This window comes from Microcaecilia unicolor, chromosome 7 (genome assembly GCF_901765095.1).
Source record: "Microcaecilia unicolor chromosome 7, aMicUni1.1, whole genome shotgun sequence".
NCBI classification, from domain to species: domain Eukaryota; kingdom Metazoa; phylum Chordata; class Amphibia; order Gymnophiona; family Siphonopidae; genus Microcaecilia; species Microcaecilia unicolor.
This window is the reverse complement of record NC_044037.1, coordinates 258,808,453-258,833,629: the sequence shown is the minus strand read 5'-3', so window position 1 is coordinate 258,833,629 and position 25,177 is coordinate 258,808,453. Positions and strand designations below refer to the sequence as shown.

General features: G+C 41.5%; 1 protein-coding gene across 2 annotated transcripts in view; it reads right to left on the bottom strand.

Annotated features, from left to right (window-relative positions):
- The window catches only part of ZEB2 (zinc finger E-box binding homeobox 2), a 277,673-nt gene that overhangs the window by 2,719 nt on the left and 249,777 nt on the right, over positions 1–25,177 (bottom strand). For both annotated transcript variants that reach the window (XM_030208898.1, XM_030208899.1), the window contains 3 exons: positions 24,924–25,032; positions 20,003–21,969; positions 13,093–13,273 (listed from right to left, as the gene is read on the bottom strand). In XM_030208898.1, coding sequence (XP_030064758.1) covers positions 13,093–13,273; positions 20,003–21,969; positions 24,924–25,032 — 2,257 coding nt within the window. The remainder of the gene's footprint in view (positions 1–13,092; positions 13,274–20,002; positions 21,970–24,923; positions 25,033–25,177) is intronic.

The following is a 25,177-nucleotide window of genomic DNA, read 5'->3' as shown; positions in this document are numbered from 1 at the left end:
CAACTTATTTTCTCTCAGGCTTGCCTCTAAATAAAACAGTAGTCAGGACTGGTGCACTAGCTCTGGAGGCTCTAATGAAAGAGAGAAAGGCTCAGTGAGAGTGAGAGTGAAACAGCCTAGTGAATTGGCATCACTGCGGTGATATGTGCTGCTATGCACCAAACCTGGGCTTGATTCTGCACCGAGAGACACGCCAGAATTAAGAATATAAGAACACAAAAACATAAGAATAGCCACACTGATCAATGGCCCATATAGCCCAGTATCTTGTTTCCAACAGTGGCCAATCCAGGTCACAAGTACTTGGCAGAAACCCAAATAGTATAAAACAATGAAAATAGGAGTAGTAATCATAAGAACTTGGCGACCAGATTAATATAAACAACACATAAATGTTTAATATACATCGTTATATAGTAAAATTATGTTTGTCATTGTTAAACTCCCAAAAGAGGCTAGGAGGCATCAGACAAATCCACAGCAAGCTATAGGATCTCCTATAGCACACAGCTATTCCAGATCCAGAGTTTCAAACAACCATCAATCGTTTGCCTTAAACAGCCAAAAATATAAAAACAATGGGAGAAATATACCAAAAATCAACTTCCATAACTGTTGAAATAATGGATGAAAAAAGCGACTATTTAGCTTGAAAAGGACACACAGTCCACAGCACTGACCCAACGCCCACAAACAATCCAGAGACATTTTGGTCAATGTGACCCGCTTCCAGGGTGATTTACAAAGCAGTAGCCAAAACAATCAAAAATGCTAATACAGTGACTCCTATATTTACTGTGGAGAGGTTTTACCCCTTTTTTTGTCTTGGATATAGAAACCCAAATAGTAGCAACATTCCATGCTACCAATCCCAGGGCAAGCAGTGGCTTCCCCATGGCTGTCTCAATAGCCGACTACCCAGATACACTAACCACCCTCAGAGAGACATTGCAGTCATCAAACACCAGTGATACTAGAGGCAAGACTCTGGGTTCTTACATAACCCATTCCAAAAAGGGCCATGATCTATGTGGCCAAGTCAATGACTGCCACTCCAATAACTAGGCTAGATCATAGGTTGTGTTTTATTGGGGAAATCACCAGATATTTGTCAATAAAGGCTAGTGTGATTTAGCTGCATGCTCAAAGAAGCAGGAAGAAAGTATAATGCTAACCCATCTCCATACCCAAGAACTAGACAATTTAAAGATAGTTACAATTACAACACTGCTGAAAAGCTGTCAACCATAAATACAAGAGCATTCAAGTGTAGCATATAGTACAATATTTCCTTTGGCATTTTAACAATTTTTAACCAGTCTTTGGAACTTGAAACCACTGCCAAGCCTAAACACATCTGGTTGATTCCAGGCCACAAATAGCACTGGAATGTCTTCGAAACCTTCCATAGCAGCCATACTTGAAAGTTTTTTTTTCCTTTCAAAAATAGAGCCAGCACTAAACACTTGTCAGCATGATGCCACAGGATAAAGTGAGGAAAGGCATGATGCAATAGGAAGACATCCAGACAAAACATGTATAATATGGAGAAGATTAAAACAGAGGATAAACCATATTTTTTTGAATTTAAGAGAGTGGAAATAAAGATTACAGTATTAATTTACTAAATTTTAGCTTTCATTTTGAACATTGGGAATGTTCTAGAATTATTTGAATAAAAACACAAGCTCCTTTGAGCAACATGCCAAGGGAGTTGACAGAAAACAAAACTGTGGTAGAATTCAAAAAGGTGTGGGATGAACACAGAGGATCTCTGATTAGAAAATGAGTGATATAAAAACAAAACTTAAAGAGTTGCATATGTGTTTGCATATCAAGTGGTGCTTGGATGGCAACTCTAGCTACATCAACTAAGGCTGGTGCTGGGCTGGCTTGTACAGTCTGTCCTGCATATGGCGATCTGGTTTAGGATGGGCTAGGGAGAGCTTCGATGGAAACTTCAGTGGTTTGGAACATGAGGACAGTTAAGGCAGAGTTTTACGGTCTTTGTCCCTCAAATGACAAGACAAATTTAGGTAGGCTGGAGTGGGCTTTGACAGCAACTCCAACAGTTGGAACGTAAGTACAGAGCTGGGCAAACTTCTATGGTCTATGTCCTAGAAACACCAAAGAAAGACCATGTTCAAGTAAATAATATCACGTTCATTGTTAATTTAAATCTTGAATTGATAATGAATGTGACTGTTGGGCAGACTGGATGGACCAGTCAGGTCTTTATCTGCTGTCACTTATTATGCTATGCCATTTAATCTATAGTATGGGGCCCTTTTACCAAACAGCAGTAAAATGTGGCCTTGGCGTTCCCTTATGAGAGTCTTTCCCATATGCTACGGCCAATTTACTGCTGGAGTAAAATGGCTGAATTTCCTATTTTTTTGTATTAATGACCATACACTGATTTTGCCATTAGTGCATGGCCATTAAAACAGATTAGCATGCAAGCCCTTATCGCCACCCATTATGTAGATGGTAAGGACTCACACACTAAGCACAGACTAATCGGTTAGCGTGTGGCAATGTAGCTCCTCTAAACCGATTAACACAGAAGAAGCTCACTCTCCACCCCCAGACATGCCACCTGCATAAAAAAATGAATTTTATTTTTTAGTGCATGGGAAGCGCATACACACCCTGAAATTGTCACGATATACCTTTTTGTTTGCTATGGTGAGTACATATTAGTGCTTTCCACAGCGTTGTAAAAGGGCCCCTATGTTTCGTGGTATTCATAGGTAAAGTGAAATTATTCATCTGTAATGTGGCTTCTCCATAGACAGCAGAATAAATCAGACATGACAGAGGATGACTTCATTCAATGGTGCTGAGCTCAGAATTGACTAGACAAGTTTTCTGAATATTAAACCTGAAGTCCTGAGAATGTTCATGGTATTTATTGTAAACTGTGTAGACTCTGAAGGGGGGGGGGGGGGGTTATCAATATGGACTACAGTTAAACTGGGTTATTAGTAACTAAGGGGTCCTTTCACTAAGGTGTAGTAAGAAATGGCCTTAGTACACCCTTTTGCAGGTATTTCCATGCTCTAAGGCACACAGCCATAAAAATCCTGATTTTCAATTTTTTCACTAATGGTTGTGTGCTATTTTTGACATTAGCACACAACCATTTTTTAAAATTACCACGGCAGCCCTTACTGCTGCCTATTTTGTAGAAAGTAAGGGCTCCTGTGTTATCCATGTGCCTACCAGCAGTGCACAGTAAAACAGATGCACTAACTGGTAAGCACAGCAACGCCCACTCCCCTGTCCAAATTTTTACCACATGGTTACTGCATACACATGCAAAAACAAAAGCCATTATTTGCTATGTTGGGCTCATTTTAGAGCCTACTACAGCTAAGTGAAAGGGTCCCCAATAGGGGGAGTTATCAATGTTATTTTACTGTTAACCCAGGTTATTATTATCTAGGGAACTTATTGTTGAAGCACATGAATGACTCAAAATGCACAAATGAACATCCATGTGCTTGAAATGTCCAAATCCAGTGCTAATAATTGGGTTTTTAACAAGCAACTAATGGCACTAATTAGATTTAATTGACATCTGTGTGCATACATTTAGGCATGAAATCTGTGCCTAAAATTTATATGTAATCTGAAAAAAGAGGGCACTGAAATAGGAGGGCTATGGGCAGAACGGAGGCATTCCTAAAATTAACACTCTTTGTTATAGAATAACAGGGATACATGCCTAATTTAGGCACACACATTTGCACCACGTTTCATGTGGTGCAAATGACTATGCCTAAAGTTGGGCACGATTACCGGGCATAAGTACTATTCTATAAACCACGCCTAACTTTAAGTATGCACCATACATAAGTCCCTGTTTAAAAAGGCGCACTAGCTTTTTTAGTGTGTGCTGAAAATTAGCATGTGCTAACCTTGTAGATGCCCATGGCGATATTATGGGCATCTGCATGGTTAGCGTGCACTAATTTTTAGCATGCGCTAAAAACGCTAGCGCACCTTTGCAAACAGAACCCTTACAGTCTAGTCCAATATGGGTAAAACCTGCCTCTAAAATGGGCAGTTGCGACCTGAAATATACTCAAATAGCCTACACATCACAGGAAACATTTCATGAAAGAATGCAATGTATGAAACATATGATGAGATAGTACTATGTGAGCCACATTGAGCCTGCAAATAGGTGGGAAAATGTGGGGTACAAATGTAACAAACAAATAAATAAATAATGAGAGCTTTCTAAATAGGGCTTTGCATCAGTTTGTGAAGCTATACTGTATATGGATTAGAGCTATACCGAATAGCATTTTTGGTATTTGGCCAGATATGAATAATTGAAAACACTATTTGGCCAAATTCAAATACCAAATACAAATAATTGGCAATAGCATGTTAACATGAAACCATATAATTTATAATATTTAAAATAATATTAGAAATGGTCATTATTGTCGTTCTTGTATCATGCTCTTTAAAAATTCACTATCATTCTTTACTTCTACCTACTGAAAGTTTGCTAATTTTGATTTCAAAACTACCAAACATTCTATGTGTTCATGGGAAAGGTAAGTTCTCCTTCCAGAAAAAGTGGCCCCATCTGTATTGAATAGCCTTTCATTTGTCACACTTGTGGAAGGAATGGCCAGAAAGGCTTTAGCACATATACTTAGGTTTGGGTGTCTGTTCAGTCAGTTTCCACCACAGAACTGATGGGTATTAAGGTCTTGGTGGAATTCAATTTCCAGGTCTGAGATTGTTGAACATTTTCATTTACAGCATACTTGAGGAAGAGAAAATTCTCACAAAGACCAAAAATCAAATGCATCTGAAGAACGTCCCTGATATGTTTTATTTTTGGGAGGTTCGGATTCAGTTATTTCTAGATTATCTAAAGGCTGGGATGAATTATGCGAACATTCAACAAGTTCACGGACATTTAAGACAAATTTCATTTTTGCTTCAGTCCATTTTAATTCATTTGCTATCATTTGTAATTTAAACCTTGGGCTGAAGCCTGTAGCAACTGCAAAAATGCATCTCCATACAGATGTGAGAACACTGTAACAGATTTTATTGTCTCTGAGAGTTCTTTCTTTATTCCATCATCAGACATATTGTTGAGGTAGAAAAGACTTCATTGCAGACAAAACAATGGCAAGAGTTGACAAGGAATTACTTATTTAATGGATTAACTGTTGGAAAGGCTTTAACAAGGATCACTGCGGAATGTTCAGTTCCTTAACATCATCCACTTCAGAAATTGTTAAGAAGTATAGCCCTCTTTTCCTCTAATAAACATTCCAACATGTAATATGTTGAGTTCCATCAAATAACAACATTGGTCAGAAATTGATGCTGAGGCAGACCCAGTACACATTAAGCAGTATGTAGACAAGATGTGCCTTTCGATGCATGTTCAAAATGTCCAAATTATTTTCTTGATATGTTAATGTTGTTATGGAAGTTTGGGAGAATAGAGTTGTGAATGTATAATTGGAGTGTATGAGCAATGTAATTCATGTCACATACTTCTGCAGCTCTCAGGGCTTTTCTAATGTTGGCCCTGTTATCTCTTAAGGCAACATGAACTCAACTTTTCTTAATATTCCAATTTGCCAGTATTTCTGACAGACCTTCAGTTAGGCAAACTTCCGTTTCTTTTCCGTGAAAATACACAGAATGTAAAACAGCAAAACTGTGGATCCAGTGGGTGGTAAGACTTAGAAGATCATGAATAAGTGGTGAAGAAAATTCTTTTAGCTTTATCAATAGCATTGTGTTTAATCCATTCACACATTGTCAGAATAACCTTTTCTGGAAAATATATCCTTGGTGACAGTTTACACCTAGGCATTAGAATGGATGTTAGCTTTATAAAGCCAACGACTCAGTGGCGTAGATACGGGTGGACCTGGGTGGGCACAGGCCCACCCATTCTTGGCTTAGGCCCACCCAGCGGTAGCACCCCACATCAATAACTCTCCTTCTCCGTGGCATCCCGGCATCTGCTCACCTGTCGCTAAACCCCATCCCTTCCTGGTGTACCTTACAGGCACATTATTTATAGTGGATGGAAAATAGTCTTTATCGTTTCCTCATATTTTCATGTAAAGTGACTTTTTTGTTATTTGATTCTGAATTGCATAATCACATTGTGTTGTGAATTATTAAATGATTAATAAGGGAAAAAAATAAATTTAAGGCACATTAAACGCTAATGTGCCTATACATTTCTATGGGTGCATTAGCATTTAATGCTCATAAACCATTTATGCCCATAGCATACCTTAGTAAACATAGGCGCAAGTATCTTAAGAACTTATTAGGATAGCATCAAGCCATAAATCTGACTGATAATCTATGTATAATATGGGATTTTCTAAGGGGATAAATTCTATATATGGTGCCTAGAAAATCCACATATTCTATAAGGGCACCTATATTTCGGCACAGTATATAGAATATGCTTAATTGATATCCTAGTGCCTAAAACTACATGTCTCTTTTCACACCAATGAAAATGTGACATAAATCTCAGTGCATAGATTTAGGCGCATTAGACCATATTCTACAAGGTGAATAAATTTTGGAATGCCCAAGAAACACCCATTTCCCCAACCATAATCATGCCCCTTTTTTGCCTGCGTGCATTAGAATTTAAGTGCCATGCCTTACAGAATACGCATAGCAAGTTATGCATGTGAATTCTAATTATTGCCAATTAGTGCTCATTATTACTTGTTAAGTGCTGTTAACAATACTGATTGGCTTGTTAAGTCAATTAATTTATGTGCGTTGTTACAGAATACACTTGGATTTTGGCACAGAATGCTAGACGTTCTGTATAGAGTCCAGGGGTAAATGTCTAAAATCCGAATAGGAAATACGGCCATTTTCAAAACTGCAAAATTTCTTTAACAAACAACCAAACCATTTGTAACTAAGTTTTGTGTTCTGTGCGTTTATCTTGCAGGCCATTCCCCCCCCCCCCAAAAAAAAAAAGTACAAGTGAAAAACATAGAAAATCAAGCCATTGGGATGTGTGTGTGTGTGGTGGGGGCAGCATTTTTAGCAGACTGGTCCCTTAGACATCCCAGGAGAACAATGGGACACTCTAGGGGGCACTGCTGTGGACTTCATATAAATGCTCCCAGGTACACATCTCACTGTTGCTCTCTTATCTTGCCTGCTGAGCTCTCCAGAACCCACTATCCCCAACTATACACCACTACAATAGTCCTTAGGCATGGGGGCACCTATATGTGGGTACAGTAGGTTTCTGGTGAGATTTTTGAGGGCTCACAGTTTCCACCACAAGTGTAACAGGTAGGGGGGGAGTTATAGGCCTGGGTTCACCTGTCTACAGTGCACTGCACCCACCACTTCACTACTCCGGGGACCTGCATGCTGCTCTAATGGACTTGGTTATAACATCTGAGGCTGTTATAAAGGCTTGTAACTACTATTTTTATTCACATTTTGGGGGGGATGGGAGGGGGGTCAGTGACTACTGGGGGAGTAAGGAGGTTCATCCCTGATTCCCTCCAGTGGTCATTTAGGGCACCTTTTTGTGTCTTATTTGTCATAAAAACAGGTCTATTTTTATTATTAATTTATTTATGCGTTCTTGTATCCTACCATTTTCCAAAAACAAATTTTGGTTCAAAGTGGCTTACAATTTACATTTTGGTGGAGTTACAATAGTGCTCTGCAATGTGGAGAGGGCATCTATAGTTCATGTGGTTATTCAGAGTTTTTGGAGAGGAGAAGGTAATGGTAGCTTTTGTGTTCAGTACCAAAACATTTAAATTTTCAGCCTGGAAGTTTTTGTTTTGTTTCATTATGGCTGTAAAAAGTCCACGTGTTAGGCATGCCCTAAGCCTGCCCTAATCCCACATTCAAAATGCCCCAACACACCCCCTTGTGATTTGGACGCACTGCAGATGAATTGCATAAATAGCCATTTGCAAAACAGGGTTTAAAAATACAGATTTGGAAGTTTTGAGAAGAAATTCATCCAAATGGTGCTTTATGACACTTTTTGGATGTTTTTCTCTTTCAAAAATAAGATCCATAGACCCCTGTGTATCTTCATAAAATATGCTAAACATAGGTGCCAATTAGACCTCCAAACCAAGGTGACCTGTTATAAAATTAAATCTCTGATTGCTCTAAAATGGAACCACAAAAAGGGCACATCTATAATAGGCTGCTGACAAGTAGGTGCTCAGAAGACACTTGGGTAGAAGCCTACTCTATAAAGGAACACAGCTGTCTACCTCCCTTTATAGAATACTACCTTAACTGGGTACATATGTGCTTAACAGTTAGGTACGAGCATTTATGTCAGCCATAGAGATGGTGTAAATGTTAGCACATTAGTGTTGTAGAAGTGTGCATAACGTATAGTATTCTGTGAGTAATGTGCACAAGCAGGAAACCCACCCATGTGTTCTTCACATGAGCTACATAAGTTATTTGGGTATTTGCAGAATGGTGCTTACGTAGAATTATGTCATTTTCACGAGTATGTACACACATACGCATGTAAATGTCATTCTTCTCAATATTTATGTGTATCGGGGTGTGTTAATGTTAGTATCTATATTATTGAATTGCCCCCTATGAGCTTGAATCTATATATGGTGCCAAAACCATCAGTGCCAAAAAAGCGCTATTCTATAAGCCATGCTTAAAGTTAGGCATAGTTTATAGAATAACACTTATAATCGGGAATCATGCCTAATTTTGGGCGTGGCCATTTGCACCAATTGAAATGTGCTACAAATACGTATATGCACCTTCCATATTATTCTATAACAATGTGTTAATTTTAGGAATACCCTGTTCTGCCCATGACCCTCCCATTTCCGTACCCTCTCTTTCAGATCGCATGTAAAGTTTAGGCATGGACCCCGCACCTAAATTTTTGTGCAAAAATTAGTGCCAACAATTGCTTATTAAAATGCCAATTATTGGTGCTAATTAGCTTGCAAGTAAATTAAATTCCTTGCACAAATTGGGCATGCATCCAAGTTTGCCTGTGCAATTTTTGGCAACTTTTACAGAATTAGGGGGTATTCGTATAATTGGCGGCACTTATACATGGAGCCTGTTGAATGATGCTGCTGTTCATGTTGGAAAATGCATGTGTATTTCCCACGTAGAGCTCCTGGACATATTAGATAGAGAAACGTGTTTAAGCACTATAGCAATGTTTTATTCAAAACAAGTTTTTTTCATGCTGAGAGGAAAGGGCATTGAGGGTTGATTTTCTACATATTCCTGTGAAAACATATATTGCATTAAAACGTTGCGCTGGGTCTATATATCTAACTCCATTTTTGCATAATAGATTCAGACTTTTAGTCAATCCTACATGAGTGCGGCAGTGTTCTACCTCTCATGATATAATTACATTCTTTAGCATAGGATCATAATTACCCTATTAGCCTTAGCGATAGCTTCTGTTGGAGATTGATCATTTTAATAAGTAAAATGAAACAAATTTGCTGTTTTTAAAATTTTTTTATAGCATAGTTCCGTATAAGAAACTACCTAACGAATGATAAAAAGAATGAAGTGTTGAGGACAATGGACAATGTACACTAATACTCAGAATTCATTCCTTATAACAGCACAGCAAGTTTCCTTTTTTTTCCCATTTGAAACATTTTGATGGTTTTGCAGTTCTTACTGCACAGACTGGATAAATTAGAGTTTAATTTGATGTAGGACTCTATTTTGTGAAAGTTTGAAGCGTGAAAGAAATGTGTACAGGGATAAATCTTGATGGGCCAGATCTGAATATCTTTTGTTCAGTTTCTCCAGACACATGCCCATTTATTTAGCTTACACACACACACACATTGACCCAAAAAGTAAAATTAATGCTTTGTAACTGGATCTTGCTGTCCTAAGAAGGTTTTACACGCACATGCAGAATGTAATTCTCTGTATAATAGTAGAACTACTGAGGATCTCAACCAACAAGTACTGATGGAGGTAGAAGACATTCAACCACCTCCATGTTTCAAACAGCCAAAATTTATGAATACACCAAACCTTCTGGCCAATCATTTAGGCTCTCTTGTCCATTATTAGTCTTCTTTCGGAAGAATGTGGTAAGATTTATATTCAATTGACCCTTGAAGAACATTGAGACACTAGAAGAATATTTGCCAGCCAGATTGGTAGTTATCACATTTTAGGACTGTCCCTGATGAAGGTGATCCAAAACGGGGTGCTCTATTGGACAGCAACTGTGTAGCTCAGACCAAGGACCTATATATTCTGGTCTAGGTCAGTGTTTCCCCAAGTCCAGTCCTGGAGTACCACTTGCCAGTCAGGTTTTCAGGATATCTACAATGAATATGCATGAAGAGATTTACATATAATGGAGGCAATGTATGCAAATCAAGTTCATACTTATTCATTGTGGATATCCTGAAAACCTGACTGGCAAGGGGTACTTCAGGACTGGACTTGGGGAAACAGTGGTCTAGATCATCTTTGAGTGTTTACTGAAGTGATTATATACCAGTATATGGATTTTATTTGTCAATGGCTCTCAGATTATTGCTTTTGATTTGCAGACACATTGAGTTCTACAAGGGTCAACTGAATGTAAATTTTATCACCTCAATTCAAGTATAACATTCTTGCATTAGAAGGGAGAGAGATAATGATGGTCAAGAAAGCTTAAATGATTGGCCAGAAGAGTTTGCATTTTTTTTATTGCACCTGGGCAGGGGAGGGAGGGGGGCCAGAGGGGCCACTGAACCACCAGGGCATTTTTTTTTTAATATTTGGGGATAAGGAGGGATAGGGTATGTGGGGCTGGGGTGGGTGCCACTAGACATCAAGGATATATTTGAGGGGGGGATGAGAAGAGGTGTCAGGTTGGAGGTAAGGGGCTGATGCATGCTGTATTGCAAGCACTGCACCTCAGAGCAGGGTTAAAAGTTTTGAAGTTCACTTTGAAGTGAAGGAGTAGTTTATTGGTTAAAGCACTAGGCTAGATATCCAAGGGGGCCTGGTTCAAATCTACCTCATGGAGGTGAAAATATTAAGCAGTCTGTTTTCATTTTCTTTTTTTTTCCTAACCTTTATTTAATCAGCACTGCATAGAAATGGAACAAGATACATAAATACACTCAGAGCACGGCAAAATGTTTTGCACCCCAGAATTGTGCTAAACATTTTTCAATACACAAAGGAGTGGAAAAGTAGCTTAGTGGTTAGAGCACTGGGCCTGATACCCAGGGGGGCTGACTGATTCAAATCCCAATGCTACTTCTTGTGATCTTGGACATGTCACTAAACCTGGTTTCTAGTATACCTGAATGTAATGTTGAGCAGCTGCTGAAAAAGGTGTGAGCAAAATCCAAATATATAAACATTTTTCACCACAGGACAGTGTAAAACATTTTGCAGTGCTACTACTACCACTACTACTTAAACATTTCTAGAGCGCTACTAGGGTTACACAGCGCTGTACAGTTTAACAAAGAAGGACGGTCCCTGCTCCAAGGAGCTTACTTTGTATTGTCACCGTAGGCAGCACTAGGTGTTTAACCTTGCAGGTACTGAACAAGCACCAGGCACATGGTGGGGACTTCATGGAGGCTATGTAAGTGTCCTATAGGGGCAGGGCAGGGCATGATGGTGTGATGTGAGCTCGGTTGGGCTGCTTTCAGCTTCACGGGCACCCTTGGGTACACGTTTTTTGAACATTTTATATTACCACATTTTGAGACATCGCTGTTGATGTGCTCTACATTTTTGAATGCCTTTAGGATGCCTTGGTCAGAGGGTGGAGATATGTCAATTTTACATTAGGCTTCTAAGTTTAGTCCTGTATTTGTAAAATACATCATAGGCTCTAGATGTTTTGCCTAAAGCGTATATATGCCAGCATCCGTGACTTTTCAAAAATGGCACTGTCTGCCTCTAGATTCATGTCAGTTACAAGCGCAACTGTTACATATAATCATGGACATTTATACCAGCTATTGACATGGTGTAAGTGGCTGCATCTAAGTATTCGCATATAACCAGTGTATTTTTTCTAGCAAAAAAGGTGCCGGTACTCAAATGCCTGGCCACCCTTCAGGGGTGGGGAGATCACTGAGGAACCCACCCCACAATAGCCAGGCTCCCTGAAAGCAGTCACAAAATGACCAGGCAGAATTGGTGTGTAGAGCCAGAGCTCTTTCATTACAACTTGGGGACCATAGGTCAATTTTAGCAGACAATGGAAAAGGTGCCGGTACTCAGTACCCCCAAGTACCCCTGCATATAACTGCTGACTTATTCTAGTCTTCTATAATGGTAATCACAAGTGTAATTCCCAATACAGAATTTGTGCTTAGCAGCGTAGCGAAACTTACCCTTATTCAACCACTTTGCACTGAATACTTCTAACTTTTCAAGCTAGCCAGATAATTTCTTAAGAGCCCTTTTACTAAGGCACGGTAGGCACTAGGATGTGCCTACCATGTGGCAAAAAGCACTGCTGTGTAAGGCGCTGAGGCATCCTGCGGTAGTGTGCCCATCAGCACGTGCTAATCCTGTGCTGAAAAGAAGGCGTGGCTATGGGCAGAGAGTAGGTGTGCCCTGTGCTAACTGGGTAGCGCAGGCATATTGCCGCAAGCTGCCCGATTACCGTGGGGTTAGCGCGAGAGCCCTTAACACCAACAAAATAGGTGTCAGTAAGGGCTCCTGTGGTAATGACCATGCACTAATTGGGAAATTAGTGTGTGGCCATTAGAGAAATATATGGAAACACGGTCATTTTACTGCCGTGCTAAAAGTGGCTGTAGCGTGCGGAAACCCCACGTGCTAACAACAGCGCCGGTCACTTTTTAGCATGGTCAAAGGGCCCCTTAGTTAGCCAGTCAGATCAGTCTAGAAATTTCCCTTTGTGTGTATCCCTAATCTATTTCCCTTTAGTCATCTCGTAGGATTTAAATGTTTAGGCTGCAAGCCACATCACAAGGTGCTTTCAATAAACCTGTTACACAGGGGGAAAATGAAGTGCTTTGATAAATGAAAAGATACATGATACGATACCATTCATACCTGTGTGTTCATATTTGTGTCGCAGAAGGGAACTGCTTTTCTGGAATGTCTTGTCGCATAAGTCACAGGCATACATGCCACTTTCTGTTTTCTTGATCTTCTTTCGGGACAGACAGGAATCAGAGTCTGTCAAATCGTCTAGACCTGACATGTAATCTGTTGTTCCATCAAGCAATTCTCCCTGCGAAGGAATCAGAGGCTTTATTTTAACCTGTTTCCCTTAAGAGACCTTATACAATCTCTTGGGAGTCAATCCTTTACAAATTATTTGACATCTAATATTTATTTAAGTCCTTGACAGTGAAATATCTTCTGCTTCCTTTCAAAGAAACAACTGTTTTGAAGCAAAAATATTTTAGTTTTTCTCTCCACTGATGCTATACAATGCAAAGTATTATTCTTAAATTCATTTCTAAAAGAGATGAACATAAAATCTGAAAATGTAGTTGTCTCCTGCTCAAAACAAAACCTTCGAAGTCTTTGCCCCATAGTAGAGTCTTTTTAATTGAATTTTCTGTTTGCGAACCAAACATTATTATACAAACCATTTAAATATAAGTCTTACAACTAAAAGCCTCAGGATATATTTTTATATTTAATTTTGTATTTTGAAATAGGGAATATTAATAATAGTTTTTTATTGATGTTATATCTATGCTAAAACAGCCTTCAGCAGAAAGCAATAATGAATGTAGATCAGTAAATTATTAAATTTTGTTATGTTTGTTTTATCTTGATCCAAAGAGAGTACATATTTGTATGATCACACGAATTTCCATTTGATATCACAGAAATTAGTATTTTTTTAGGCTAGGTTTGCAGTAATTAATATCAGAGAGATTAAACAAGCTTACATATGTTTACAAAGAGGCAGATGCACTATAAACTAGAACACTAGAACAGCTGTTATAGAGGGACAGTATTATTCATGTTCCAATTGTGCGAAGGGGGATTATATTCTCTAGTGTTAAACCACACCTGATTTTCACTATTCAAACTATAAAACATTTACCAGGCCATAAACCTGCTAATGCAGCATAATAAAACATGAGAAGTGACTAGAAATGTACACACTATAATTAGCATACTGAACTACAAAAAACTGAGGTGAATTACAAATGTACCATTCAAGCCTGATTCAGACATTTACTGCTGTTGCGTATCTCCCACCTATGGAGCGGATAGTCATGGGATAAACTAGCCAGCCAGACTCACTGGTTTCCTCTGTATGCTGAAGACAGGAATCCATGTGAAATGTTTAAAGAACATTTGTAGAATTTAATTTTTGACCTGCATGCTTTGTTGCTTAGCTTTTACTCGTCAAATTATTGTATATATATATATATATATATATATATATATATATATATATATATATAGATCCTAGTCCTCACTTTTCTGCAGCAAGTCAGGAGTAGATTCCGTGACAGGGTAAATTCTGGCCCACATTTGAGGAAATTAGTTTTCCCCTGCATATTAACTGATGTTTTGTCCCATTATAAAAATAAAGTCATTTTCTAATCTTCCTTGTATCTTATTGTGAGGGAAAGGAGAAGGGGCTCTGAACTATTAGCAGAGGGTAGGAATCAAGCATGAGGAGATAGAGGACTGAGGGCTGGGGTGGAGAAGGAGAAGAGAGGAGGATTGGAAGAATTAAGTATATGGAAGAGTTAGGGAAGAAGTTTCCGAGATCTGGGGCAGAGAATCTGGGAACATGGATCCAGTTTAGAAGGGAAGTATTCCTCCCCTTGCTCTAATCCTGCTGCTCCTCAAATCCCTGCCATCTTTCTAATTTACCTCTCAAAATCTCTTATGTCCTCTTTCCCATGATGTAGCTTACAATACATCATGATGTATTGTAAGCCACATTGATCCTGCAAAGAGGTGGGAAAATGTGGGATACAAATGCAATAAAATAAATAAATAAATAATGTCCTCTTTCCCTTCCTTGACCCTTCTCTTTCACAAGTATACGGATACACCCCATTCCCACATACACACTCTAGTAATCCCTACTGTTATACCCTCCAGCTCATCTCCATCTTCATATCACCTGATTTTTTAAACATGTTTCTCCAACTGATTCCTGTGCATTTCACCCACACTTGCATCCTCCTCTACCAATCAGACCCAGCTTGTAATTTGAACAGTGCAGCATTCAAATCATCAGTCAGACCTTGGATTACAGAGAAGGTCACTGCCCACTACTGCATTCCTCCTCTTCCTCTTCTTCCTCTTGCTAGCTAATCAGAGATGGTAAGACAGCTATCAACTGGGAGAAAAAGGGAGATGGCAGATCACATGAGGGCATAAGAAATGTATCTGCATATATTTTCCTGGCTTCTGGGTAGCCTTCAGGCATAAGTAAGCTAGGTCAAACATATAGGAAGGGCCTGTCAGATGTTCTAATTCAGGGTTCCCAAGGCACATGTTTGCCCTGATACCAGGGGCGTATTTGTGTGGGGCCACAGGGGGCCTGGGCCCCCGCAGATTTCACCCTGGACCCCCCTACCGCCGCCAACACCTACCTTTGCTGGCGGGGGATCCAACCCCCACCAGCCAAGGTCTGCTTCCTCTAAAAATATTCCTTGAGCTGAGGTCTTTTAAGTTGTTCGTCCTCGCTCCCACTCCTCCGTGCTGCTGTTCAAACTCTGCGGAATCCAGTTTCGGAGTCTATCTGACGTCGCAGCACGTTGTACGTGCAGGACAATGTACAACGTGCTGCGACGTCAGACACATTCTGAAACAGAATTCCGCAGAGTTTGAACAGCAGCACGGAGGAGTGGGAGCGAGGACGAACAACTTAAAAGACCTCAGCTCAAGGAATATTTTTAAAGGAAGCGGACCTCGACTAGCGGGGGTTGGGGTCCCCCGCCAGCAAAGGTAGGTGTTGGCGGTGGTAGGGGGGTGGTGATGACGGAGGCAGGGGGGGTGACAATGGTGGCGGGGGGGGGGGTGGCAATGGCGGAGGGGGGGGCTATAATGTGCCCCCCCACTTTGGCTCTGGCCCCCCCTACCGCCGAACCCCAGATACGCCCCTGCCTGATACATCAGATGCTGTCAGAAAGAAGCATGCGTATAGTGTAACATAGAATATAGTGTAACATAGCAAATGAAGGCAGATAAAGACCTTTATGGTCCATCCAGTCTGCTCAACAAGGCAGACAAAGTTGTACCTGTCACTCCATGCAGGTTACACTCCTCTTAGCCCAGTTTAAAGTGTGAAGTTCATTTAAGTTCTGCTTTGATTCCATCTTCTTTCTATATAGGGATTCTATGTGTGTGTGTGTGTGTGTGTATGAGAAGATATGGCAGAGCCAGCATTTGCTAGCAGAGATCTATCCTTCCCACCACCTGTGCATTGTCCTCTGGTCAACAAAGGTAAGAGGCAAGCAGCATTTCTTACCTGCTGCTTCCTGATCAGTGGCCTAGCCAGGCCTCAACAGGGGGGGGGGGGGGGGGGGGGGCAGAGCCCATAGTGTGTGTGTGATGGGACATTTTGGCCTGCCTCCACGCCGCCACCACATCATCATACCTTGGCTGGCAGGGGTCACCAATCCCCCGCCAGCTGAAATGTTTGTCCCTCCCTGCTCTGCTCTTCTGTGTTTCGCCATGCACGCTCATTTTAATGAAACTGACCATGCGCTGCCCAAAACGGCCCATGGCCATTTCCTGAAGAAAAGAAAGTCCTATCTTTTACCTGCTGTGGTAAAAGGGGGCCTTGGCACACATCAAAAACATGCGCCGATGCCAGCGCAGGTCCCCTTTTGCCGCAGCATACTCTATTCATTTACACATGCATGTGGTGAGAAAATGTGGGTGCCCAGTTAAACAATTGTTCTGTGCCTGGCAGCCAATACGGAGGTAATTCTATAATAAGGGCACTGGCATTTAGGCACCAAGAGCAGGTAAATGATTAAATAATGCTCAAATTCTGCTCATGTGAACATCCACCTGCAAAGTACATACCATGAATATTGGCTAGAGGACGAATGAAATCAGAGCTTTCGGTTTTGGCTGAAATCGAATCTGCAGCCAAAATTCACCACTTGGTTTTGGCCAGAACCAAAGCCAAAACCAAACCCATTGCCATACCCCACCTATCACTACTGCCACCCTGCCACTGCCACTCTATCTCCCCCCCCCCCCACTGTGGCCAACAAAAGCCCATCCCCTTGGGCAAGCCCACCCATGGACCCTCCCTGGGCCTACCTTCAAAAGGTCATGGTGGTCTAGAGGCCTCTTCGAAGCTGGAGCGATCCCAAGTCATTCCCGCCCCGCTGGCTCCATAGTAAAAATGGCTGCCTCAACTTCCCCTGGCAAGGTCGTGGCAGCCATTTTGAGATTGGAAGTGGTATGGACAGGGGTGAGTGTGGGTTGTTCTTGCTCATGCCAGTTGTAACCTCAAAATGGCTACTACGACCTCCCACAGAGGTCTCACAAGGCTGTTGTGGGAAGTTGTGGCAGCCATTTTCGGGCAGGGGCAGGAGTGACTTGGGATCACTGGTGCCCCAAAGATACCACTAGACCACCAGGGCAGAGTTGGTGGGTGGCCCGGAGGGACAGGTTTTCTGTGGTGGTTGGGCTGGGGGCGCTGTGATGATTTTGGCCTATTGGTAGGGGGAGGGCAGCAAAGAATGGTTGCGGGGTGGGGAGTTTAAGCTGAAAACGAAGCATGACGGAGTACAGATTTTGGGCTAGTTTTGGCACCGAAGATGAAACCACAGCTAAAATTTGGTTGGCCTCTAATATTGGCATGTACTTACAGAAGAATGCATAGCCAGAAACTGGCCATTTATGTACATATCTGTCAACATATGTGCATACACGACTTGAATACCAGCATGTATGTGTGTCCTTGATGCCTAAATCTAAGCAGCTGTTTATACAATTATCCTCATATGGATGATGCTACTGGAATTCTTACAGACCACCCCCAGTAATATTTCAATAGTACTGGGGTAGAGTAAGGACACAGCATAGGTGGCCACCCAACTATATGGATAGTTGGCAATATTCACCCACTAACAAGATAGCTTTAGGCCAGCAAAAAGATAGCCGTAAATTAAACCATATTCTACAAGATGCATGTGTAACTCATAGGCATGCCCAGACCTGCCCATGCCACTCCCATGTCCATGCTCCATAGAAGTTGGGCATGACAGAAATTTCTGCTTCTAGAATAGCGACTACGGTCAGTTGTGTGCGCAACTGCCAACTGGTTCCAATTAATATCAATTAACATCAATAAAGTCAATAATTGACTGTTAATTCCAATTAATAGCCAATTTTTGAATTAAATTGCTTGTGTAACTAATCTTATTCTACAGATTGGGCACTCAACACTGCATGCTAAGCATAAAGTAGGGCGCCCAATTTTAAAGAATAGGGGATATATACGTATAGCCCAGTTCCTATCGTCCTAATTCTATAAAAGTTGCTAAAAATTGTGCCCAATTTGCACACACAATTTAATTGAATAACAAGCTAATTAGCACCAATAATTGGTTTAAGAAGCAATTATTGGCACTAATTAGATTAGTTAAAATATACGCACGTAAATTTGGGTGCGGGATCCACATCTAAATTTTATGCACAAGCTCAAAAAGGGGGAGCGGAAATGGGAAGGTCATGGGCGGATTGGGAACATTCCTAAAATTGACATGGGTAGTTATAAATTAATAGGGATATGCACCTAATTTAGGCATGAAGATTTGCACCACATTTCAGTTGGTGCAAATGACCACCCATAAAGTTAGGCACAATTTCTATTTGTAAGTGCTATTCTAGAAACCGTGCCTAACTTTAAGCATGGTTTATAGAATAGCCCTTTTCTCGATGCCGATCTTTTGGGCATCATATATAGAATTCACCCTTATATGAATATTCAGCACCGCTGACCAGGGGCATAGACAGACCTTTGCAGGAGGGGGGTCCAGAGCCCAAGGTGGGGGGCACATTTTAGCCCATCTCCCCCAGCCGCTGACCCACCTGCCACTCTCGGACCCCTCCCGCCACCACCTACCCTCCCCCACCACTTTTGCCCCCCCTCCACTGACGACCCCCCACCACTCTCAGATGCTCCGGCTGCCGCCGACCCTGCCCCGCCACTTTCGACACCCCCAAACACCGCCAGGTACCTTTGCTGGCGGGGGTCCCCAACCCCCACCAGCCTTAGTCTTCTTCAGCGTCGGTCTCCGGCGTGTTCGCTGATCTGTGCTGAGTCCTGACTGATGTCCTGTATGCACGAACCTGCAGGACGTGCAAGCAGGATATCAGTCCGGACTCACAGCACATATCAGCGAACGCTCCTGAGACCGGCACTGAAGAAAACTAAGGCTGGCGGGGGTTGGGGACCCCCGCCAGCATAGGTACCTGGCGGTGGTGACGGTGGGGAAGGGACGGTGGCGGCGGGAAGGGGGGGTTGAAAGTAGAGGAGGTCAGGGCTAAATCTGTGGGGGCCCATGCTCCCGTGGCCCCACCTAGCTACGCCCCTGTCACTGACCTTAAGTATCTGGCATTAAAAAAAGGAAAATACTGACTACAGGGTTTAAATATTGGCCTGTATATATATTTAGTGACATCAAGCAAATTTAGATGTATCTAGTGTTCAGTATTGAATAGTCTTGATAGTATTCAGCAAATAGTCTAATTGCTAAGAACTAAAACTAAGCCAACAATACAAATACAGCTCTGGTTTTGCTCTTTTTCAAACCACATTTCTTAAAAAATATGCTAAGAATGTCATAGTTTACTTTTTTAACAGTAACATTGTCCATGTGAAGGTAAACTTCAACATTTCTATTGACCAAGCAAGAGAAATATTTTGATATCTCCTACTATTTTGTTATGGTTAGGTTGCAAAATATTTACTGCTACACTTGAAAAATAAGTAATTTTGACTATTTACCTGAAAACCTTGTTTCCGTTGGTATTTTCTCCTTTGCTGCATATCAAATGTAGCTGCCCCAGTTGGATAAGTATAGGCCATGTGTGGTAGGAAGCTCAAGTGATCTAGGCCTGGGTATGGTCGCATCCCAGGAATGCTGGTCTGAATTTGGGACATAAATGCAGCAGGGGGAAATGCGCTTTGTGGTGGAAGTGTTGTGTATAAAGGTTTGGCACCAAATGGATTCATACCAAATAGTGGGTCAGTGCTCTTATCAAGGTTATTTGAATTAGAAAATTCCTTCTTTATGAAAGTCAAGTTTAATGGCTCATCTGAATTTTCAGATGATGAGGAAACACTGTTATGGTCTATACTGATGTTATTGGGTTTTGTTTTGTTCTTTATGGCAATAACACTTTTGGGCTTCTTCATTTGTTTTGGTAAAGACAAGTCCAAAGGCTCAGCCTGAAGTTCCTCAGATGAGAAACTGTTTGGAGTGTAAGAACTACTATGGGAGTTTTTAGAAGATGTGGAAGAAAGATTTAAAGGAGAAGGAGTATTGCTCCTGGAGTGGTCCAATTTATCAAGAACTGGTTTAATACTTGTAAAATGAGTATGTTTCGTTAGCCTGAGAGGAGTATCACAATTAGTAACACGATTATGGAATTCAGCTAGAGATGGTGAAATTATAGAGTCCACAGGTTTTATTGGAGATCTTACTGAGAAAGAGTCTTTAGTGGGAGTGTTGTTGGTGGCAGCCAGCACCACCTCAGCACTGGTTCTTTCTAGTGGTGGTGACCTGGAACTTGCATACTGGTAGACTTTTCTTTGCTCAAACCATGTCTTCACAAATTCCTGAGGAAGGCCCACAGCAATGGAAATTTTCAGTAGTTCATCAGAGTTGGGCTCCATATTCATAGCATAATAGGCTTTAAGTACAGACATGTGGTCCTTGTATGGGTTGATGGGGCTAGTCATTCCTTTCTCAGAAAGTACTGATGACAACAGGAGGGCTTGTTTGTCAGCAAACACTCCAGGTTTGTTGAAAGCCATATTTTCACTAGGCTGGAGGACTGCCTTGATTTCTTCATTCATCTTGCACAAGTAACGTTCATGCTGATGTAAGGGAATGGGACCAGGAAAGCTTTCTTTACAAAACTGGCAAGAAAATGGAGTTGTTATATTATGGTTCTCTAACATTTTATCTTCACTTACCAGATCGATCAAGGTACGCAGTTTCTCTTTTTTAATATTACTGAGCTGCCTTCTTGAGTCCGTTGTTAAACTTTGAAGACAAGCTTTGGCTTCATTGACCTTTTCTAATGTATAGTCAATAATACTTTTAGTGGCACCATTATGACTCACTACGGGAAGACCCATTGGTGGAATTCCAGGGGAAGTAACTCCTTGTTCCTCTCCTTGAGATCCTGCTTCCTTCATATGATATCCCTTCAGCTTTGAGATTTCTTCAGACTTATAGTCCATTTTCTGCCTGCATATGGTGTTGTCCACAATCTGTAGAACTTTCTGTACCTCACTTAAGTTACTTGGATATCCAAGTAGTGGTGCTTCCATCCCTACACCTAAGTGCTGCATTGAATTTTGAGCAGAAGCGTGAATTTCTAATGCACTGGTTGCTCCAAGTCCACCATTCATAAAAGGATTAGGCCCATTAAAACCATGTGAAGTGGCCAGAAGAAGTTTATAGTCATTGAAATCTAGTGGTTCTGTTTTAATTTTCAATAAGCCTGGTTGCTCACACATACCAAGTGGTTTGCCATTTTCCAACTTATGTCTCAGTTGTGTAATGGCTGAGTTAGTGGGTGAGGAAGATACAGAATTAGGAGAAGAACCCGTCTTGATATTGTTTCTCATTCTGCCATTTACAGAGATCAAGCCAATACATTTCTTGCTGCTGATGTGTGAACTGTAGGAGCCAGAATGGGAGAAACGTTTCTTGCAGTTTGGGCATTCATATGGTTTTTCACCTAAAACGACAATAAATGCTCAGTTAGTTTTTATTTTACTTTTACTAGTTTCATTTAGCTATGGATATGATGTAAAATAATTGATAATTTAATCACAAGGAAAATTCAAGTCAATAATAAGGCATTATTAGTATCCAAGAGTAGCAAACAGACATACAAAGTTGCTAAATTCATTCAGATGGTGTTCACCTACTCTTTATGACTGTGATTTCCAACAGATAGACCAGAGATCACATAGGTCCTCCAAAGAATGAGTCAGTGCCAACACTAAGATGAGGCAGCCACCATGTCCCCAGATACTAATTAATCTTTTGCCATTTCCTCCTCCAGTCTGTATAGTCTGAGAGCTGACAACTGTGGAGTTACCTGTTTTCTCTCTCTGAGCTCAGTGTAGCTGTTTTACATGAAGGTGGGAGCTAGGTGGAGCAATGCGAAGCTAGGTAGAGCTAGAAAGCTGATTGTATTATACTGTGAATAAACATATCTGTTGAAAGTGTTGGCCCAAGCAACCTATGAGTCAGCACAAGCGATGTGTACCTTCTTCTTTCTTTCCTCTCTCTTCTGTCCCAATTAAATGGCTTCTGTCTCTTTCCCTCTGCAGGTATTGATATGGTGACTACCACCTTCTCCTTCTCCTCTTGCTGTCCCCCTAATTGATTTCCTATCACCTTCTCCATCCTACCTACTAGACCAGACTGCTACTGCCTCCTCTCAGCCCTGGTCAAGGTGCAGCTGCCTTCTTCCTCCCTTCTCTCCCCAGGCTCTAGTTGAGCCTTTACTTGACCCATATAGAGGGGGATAATCGAACAGCGCCGGCGAAATAGATTGCCGGCGATCTATTTTGGTGGCGCCACAAACAGCTGGCTGAACCGTATTATCGAAAAAGATGGCCGGCCATCTTTTCTTTCGATAATACGGTGTGGCCCGGCCAAATGCCAGAGTTCGCCGGGTTTGAGATGGCTGGTTTTGTTTTTCAGTGATAATGGAAACTAAAAGCGGCCATCTCAACCCTGGCTAAATCCAAGGCATTTGCTCGTGGGAGGAGCCAGCATTTGTAGTGCACTGGTCCCCCTGACATGCCAGGACACCAACCAGTCACCCTAGGGGGCACTTCTAAAAATAAAAAAAATATATATACAAATAGCTCCCAGGTGCATAGCTCCCTTATCTTGGGTGCTGAGCCCCCTAAATCCCCCCCAAACCCACTCCCCACAACTCTACACCATTACCATAGCCCTTATGGGTGAAGGGGGGCACCTACATGTAGGTACAGTGGGTTTTGGGGGGTTAACAGGTGGGGGGAGGATGGACCTGGGTCTGCCTGCCTGAAGTGCACTGCACCCATTAAAAACTGCTCCAGGGACTTGCATACTGCTGTCAGGGAGCTGGGTATGACATTTGAGGCTGGCATACAGGCTTATTATTATTTATTGCATTTGTACCCCACATTTTCCCACCTTTTTGCAGGCTCAATGTGGCTTACAGAGTGTTGTTATGATATAGTCGTTACAGGCTGGCAAAAAAAGTTTTTATTTTTATTTTTTTAGTGTGGGAGGGGGTTGGTGACCACTGGGGGAGTATGGGGAGGTCATCCCCCATTCCCTCCTGTGGTCATCTGGTGAGTTGGGGCACCTTTTTTAGGCTTGGTTGTGAAAATAAAAGGACCAAGTAAACCCAGCAAAATACTGATTAACGCCACTTTTTCCATTATCTGTGAAAGCCGGCCATCTGGTAGCCACGCCCATGCCCACCCATGTCCAGCCTTCGCTACGCCGCCGAAATGCCCCCTTTAACTTTCGCCGGCTCGGCAACGGGAAAGCAGCGATGGTGTCAAAAAAGCAGCTTTCAATTATACTGATTCCACCGCTTTTCAGAGATCGCCGGCCATCTCCCGATTTATGTCGGAAGATGTCCGGCGGTCACTTTAAAAAAAACGCCTGATAGTTTGATGCTGCTGCTGCTCCTGCTGATGATGACTTGTCTTCCGGGTTCTATTGAGGGTTTCCCTTTGAAGGCACCCACCAGCCTGCAAGCACCATGGTCAGTTTACAAATTGGCTTCTTAATGATGTACAATTATCACACACACAGTCAATAGTATACCAGGGAGGAAACTGAAAGCACATCCAGAATTCAGGTAGAGTTTGCAGTGTTCCCACAGGGAGGGAAGAGAGACCTTACAGTCTTCCTTAACATCTTTCAATGTTTTTGCCTCCAGTCGTAAAAGGCGTTCCCTTCCCTAAGAAGTAGGGTTGTCAGCTGGCTCCAGATTTGCCAAATAGGGTTGATTCAGCCATGAGTTCACTTCATTGCATGCAGGGACTTGTAGTTTTACTTAGGGAATCCGGTGGGGAAATCAGAACTACAAATCCCTGCATGCAATGGGGTAAAGCCTGGCCTGGATTAACCCTGTCAGGCAAATCTGGAGCCAGTTGGCAACCCTACTAAGAACCTATAGGAAAAGGTAATGAGGAAAAGATGCACCACACTGCAAGTTGCCTATAGATGGACTACTAGAGTGATAAGTTGTAACTGTTTCCCATCATTTCTGCAGTGTTAGGAAACTGCAGTCCTAAACCTGCAATAGGAATTCCCAAATAGCTATCTGAATTTAAAATAAATATTGATCACAGTTGTGAACCAATTGAACAAATAATTTCAGTTTCTATGAGTTAAAGAAATAAAGGTAACAAAACACTTTTTTTTTGTCTTACAAGTAGCGTAATCAATCATGTTTCCAGGTCTTGCACAAGACCCTGCAATTAACGGTATGACAGATCTCATGAGGATGAGTCAGGCACAAATTATTTATGAAATATCTTTGTAGCTCTATAAAGCTAAAAATAAATAAATAAAATAAAACTGAACTGCACACAAGCTTTTAAAAAAAAAATCTTTAAAACCCAGCTAATTAAACAAAATGCAAATTAGAACACCGGCACCTCCAATACTCACCACTGTGAATTCGCAGGTGTTCCTTCAGATGGTGTTTATATTTGAAGGCTTTGCCACACTCTGTGCATTTGAACTTGCGATTGCCTGCTCCTTGGGTCAGCATTTGGTGCTGTAAAAGAAAGATACCAGCACAAATTTCACTCAACAGGAACAAAAGAAATTTGTAGAGCTAACAACCCTCCCCTTAACCAATATCGTTTCTGACAAGTCGAAAAGTGCATTTCTTTATCTTGTCAGTATTATTCAGTTAGAAG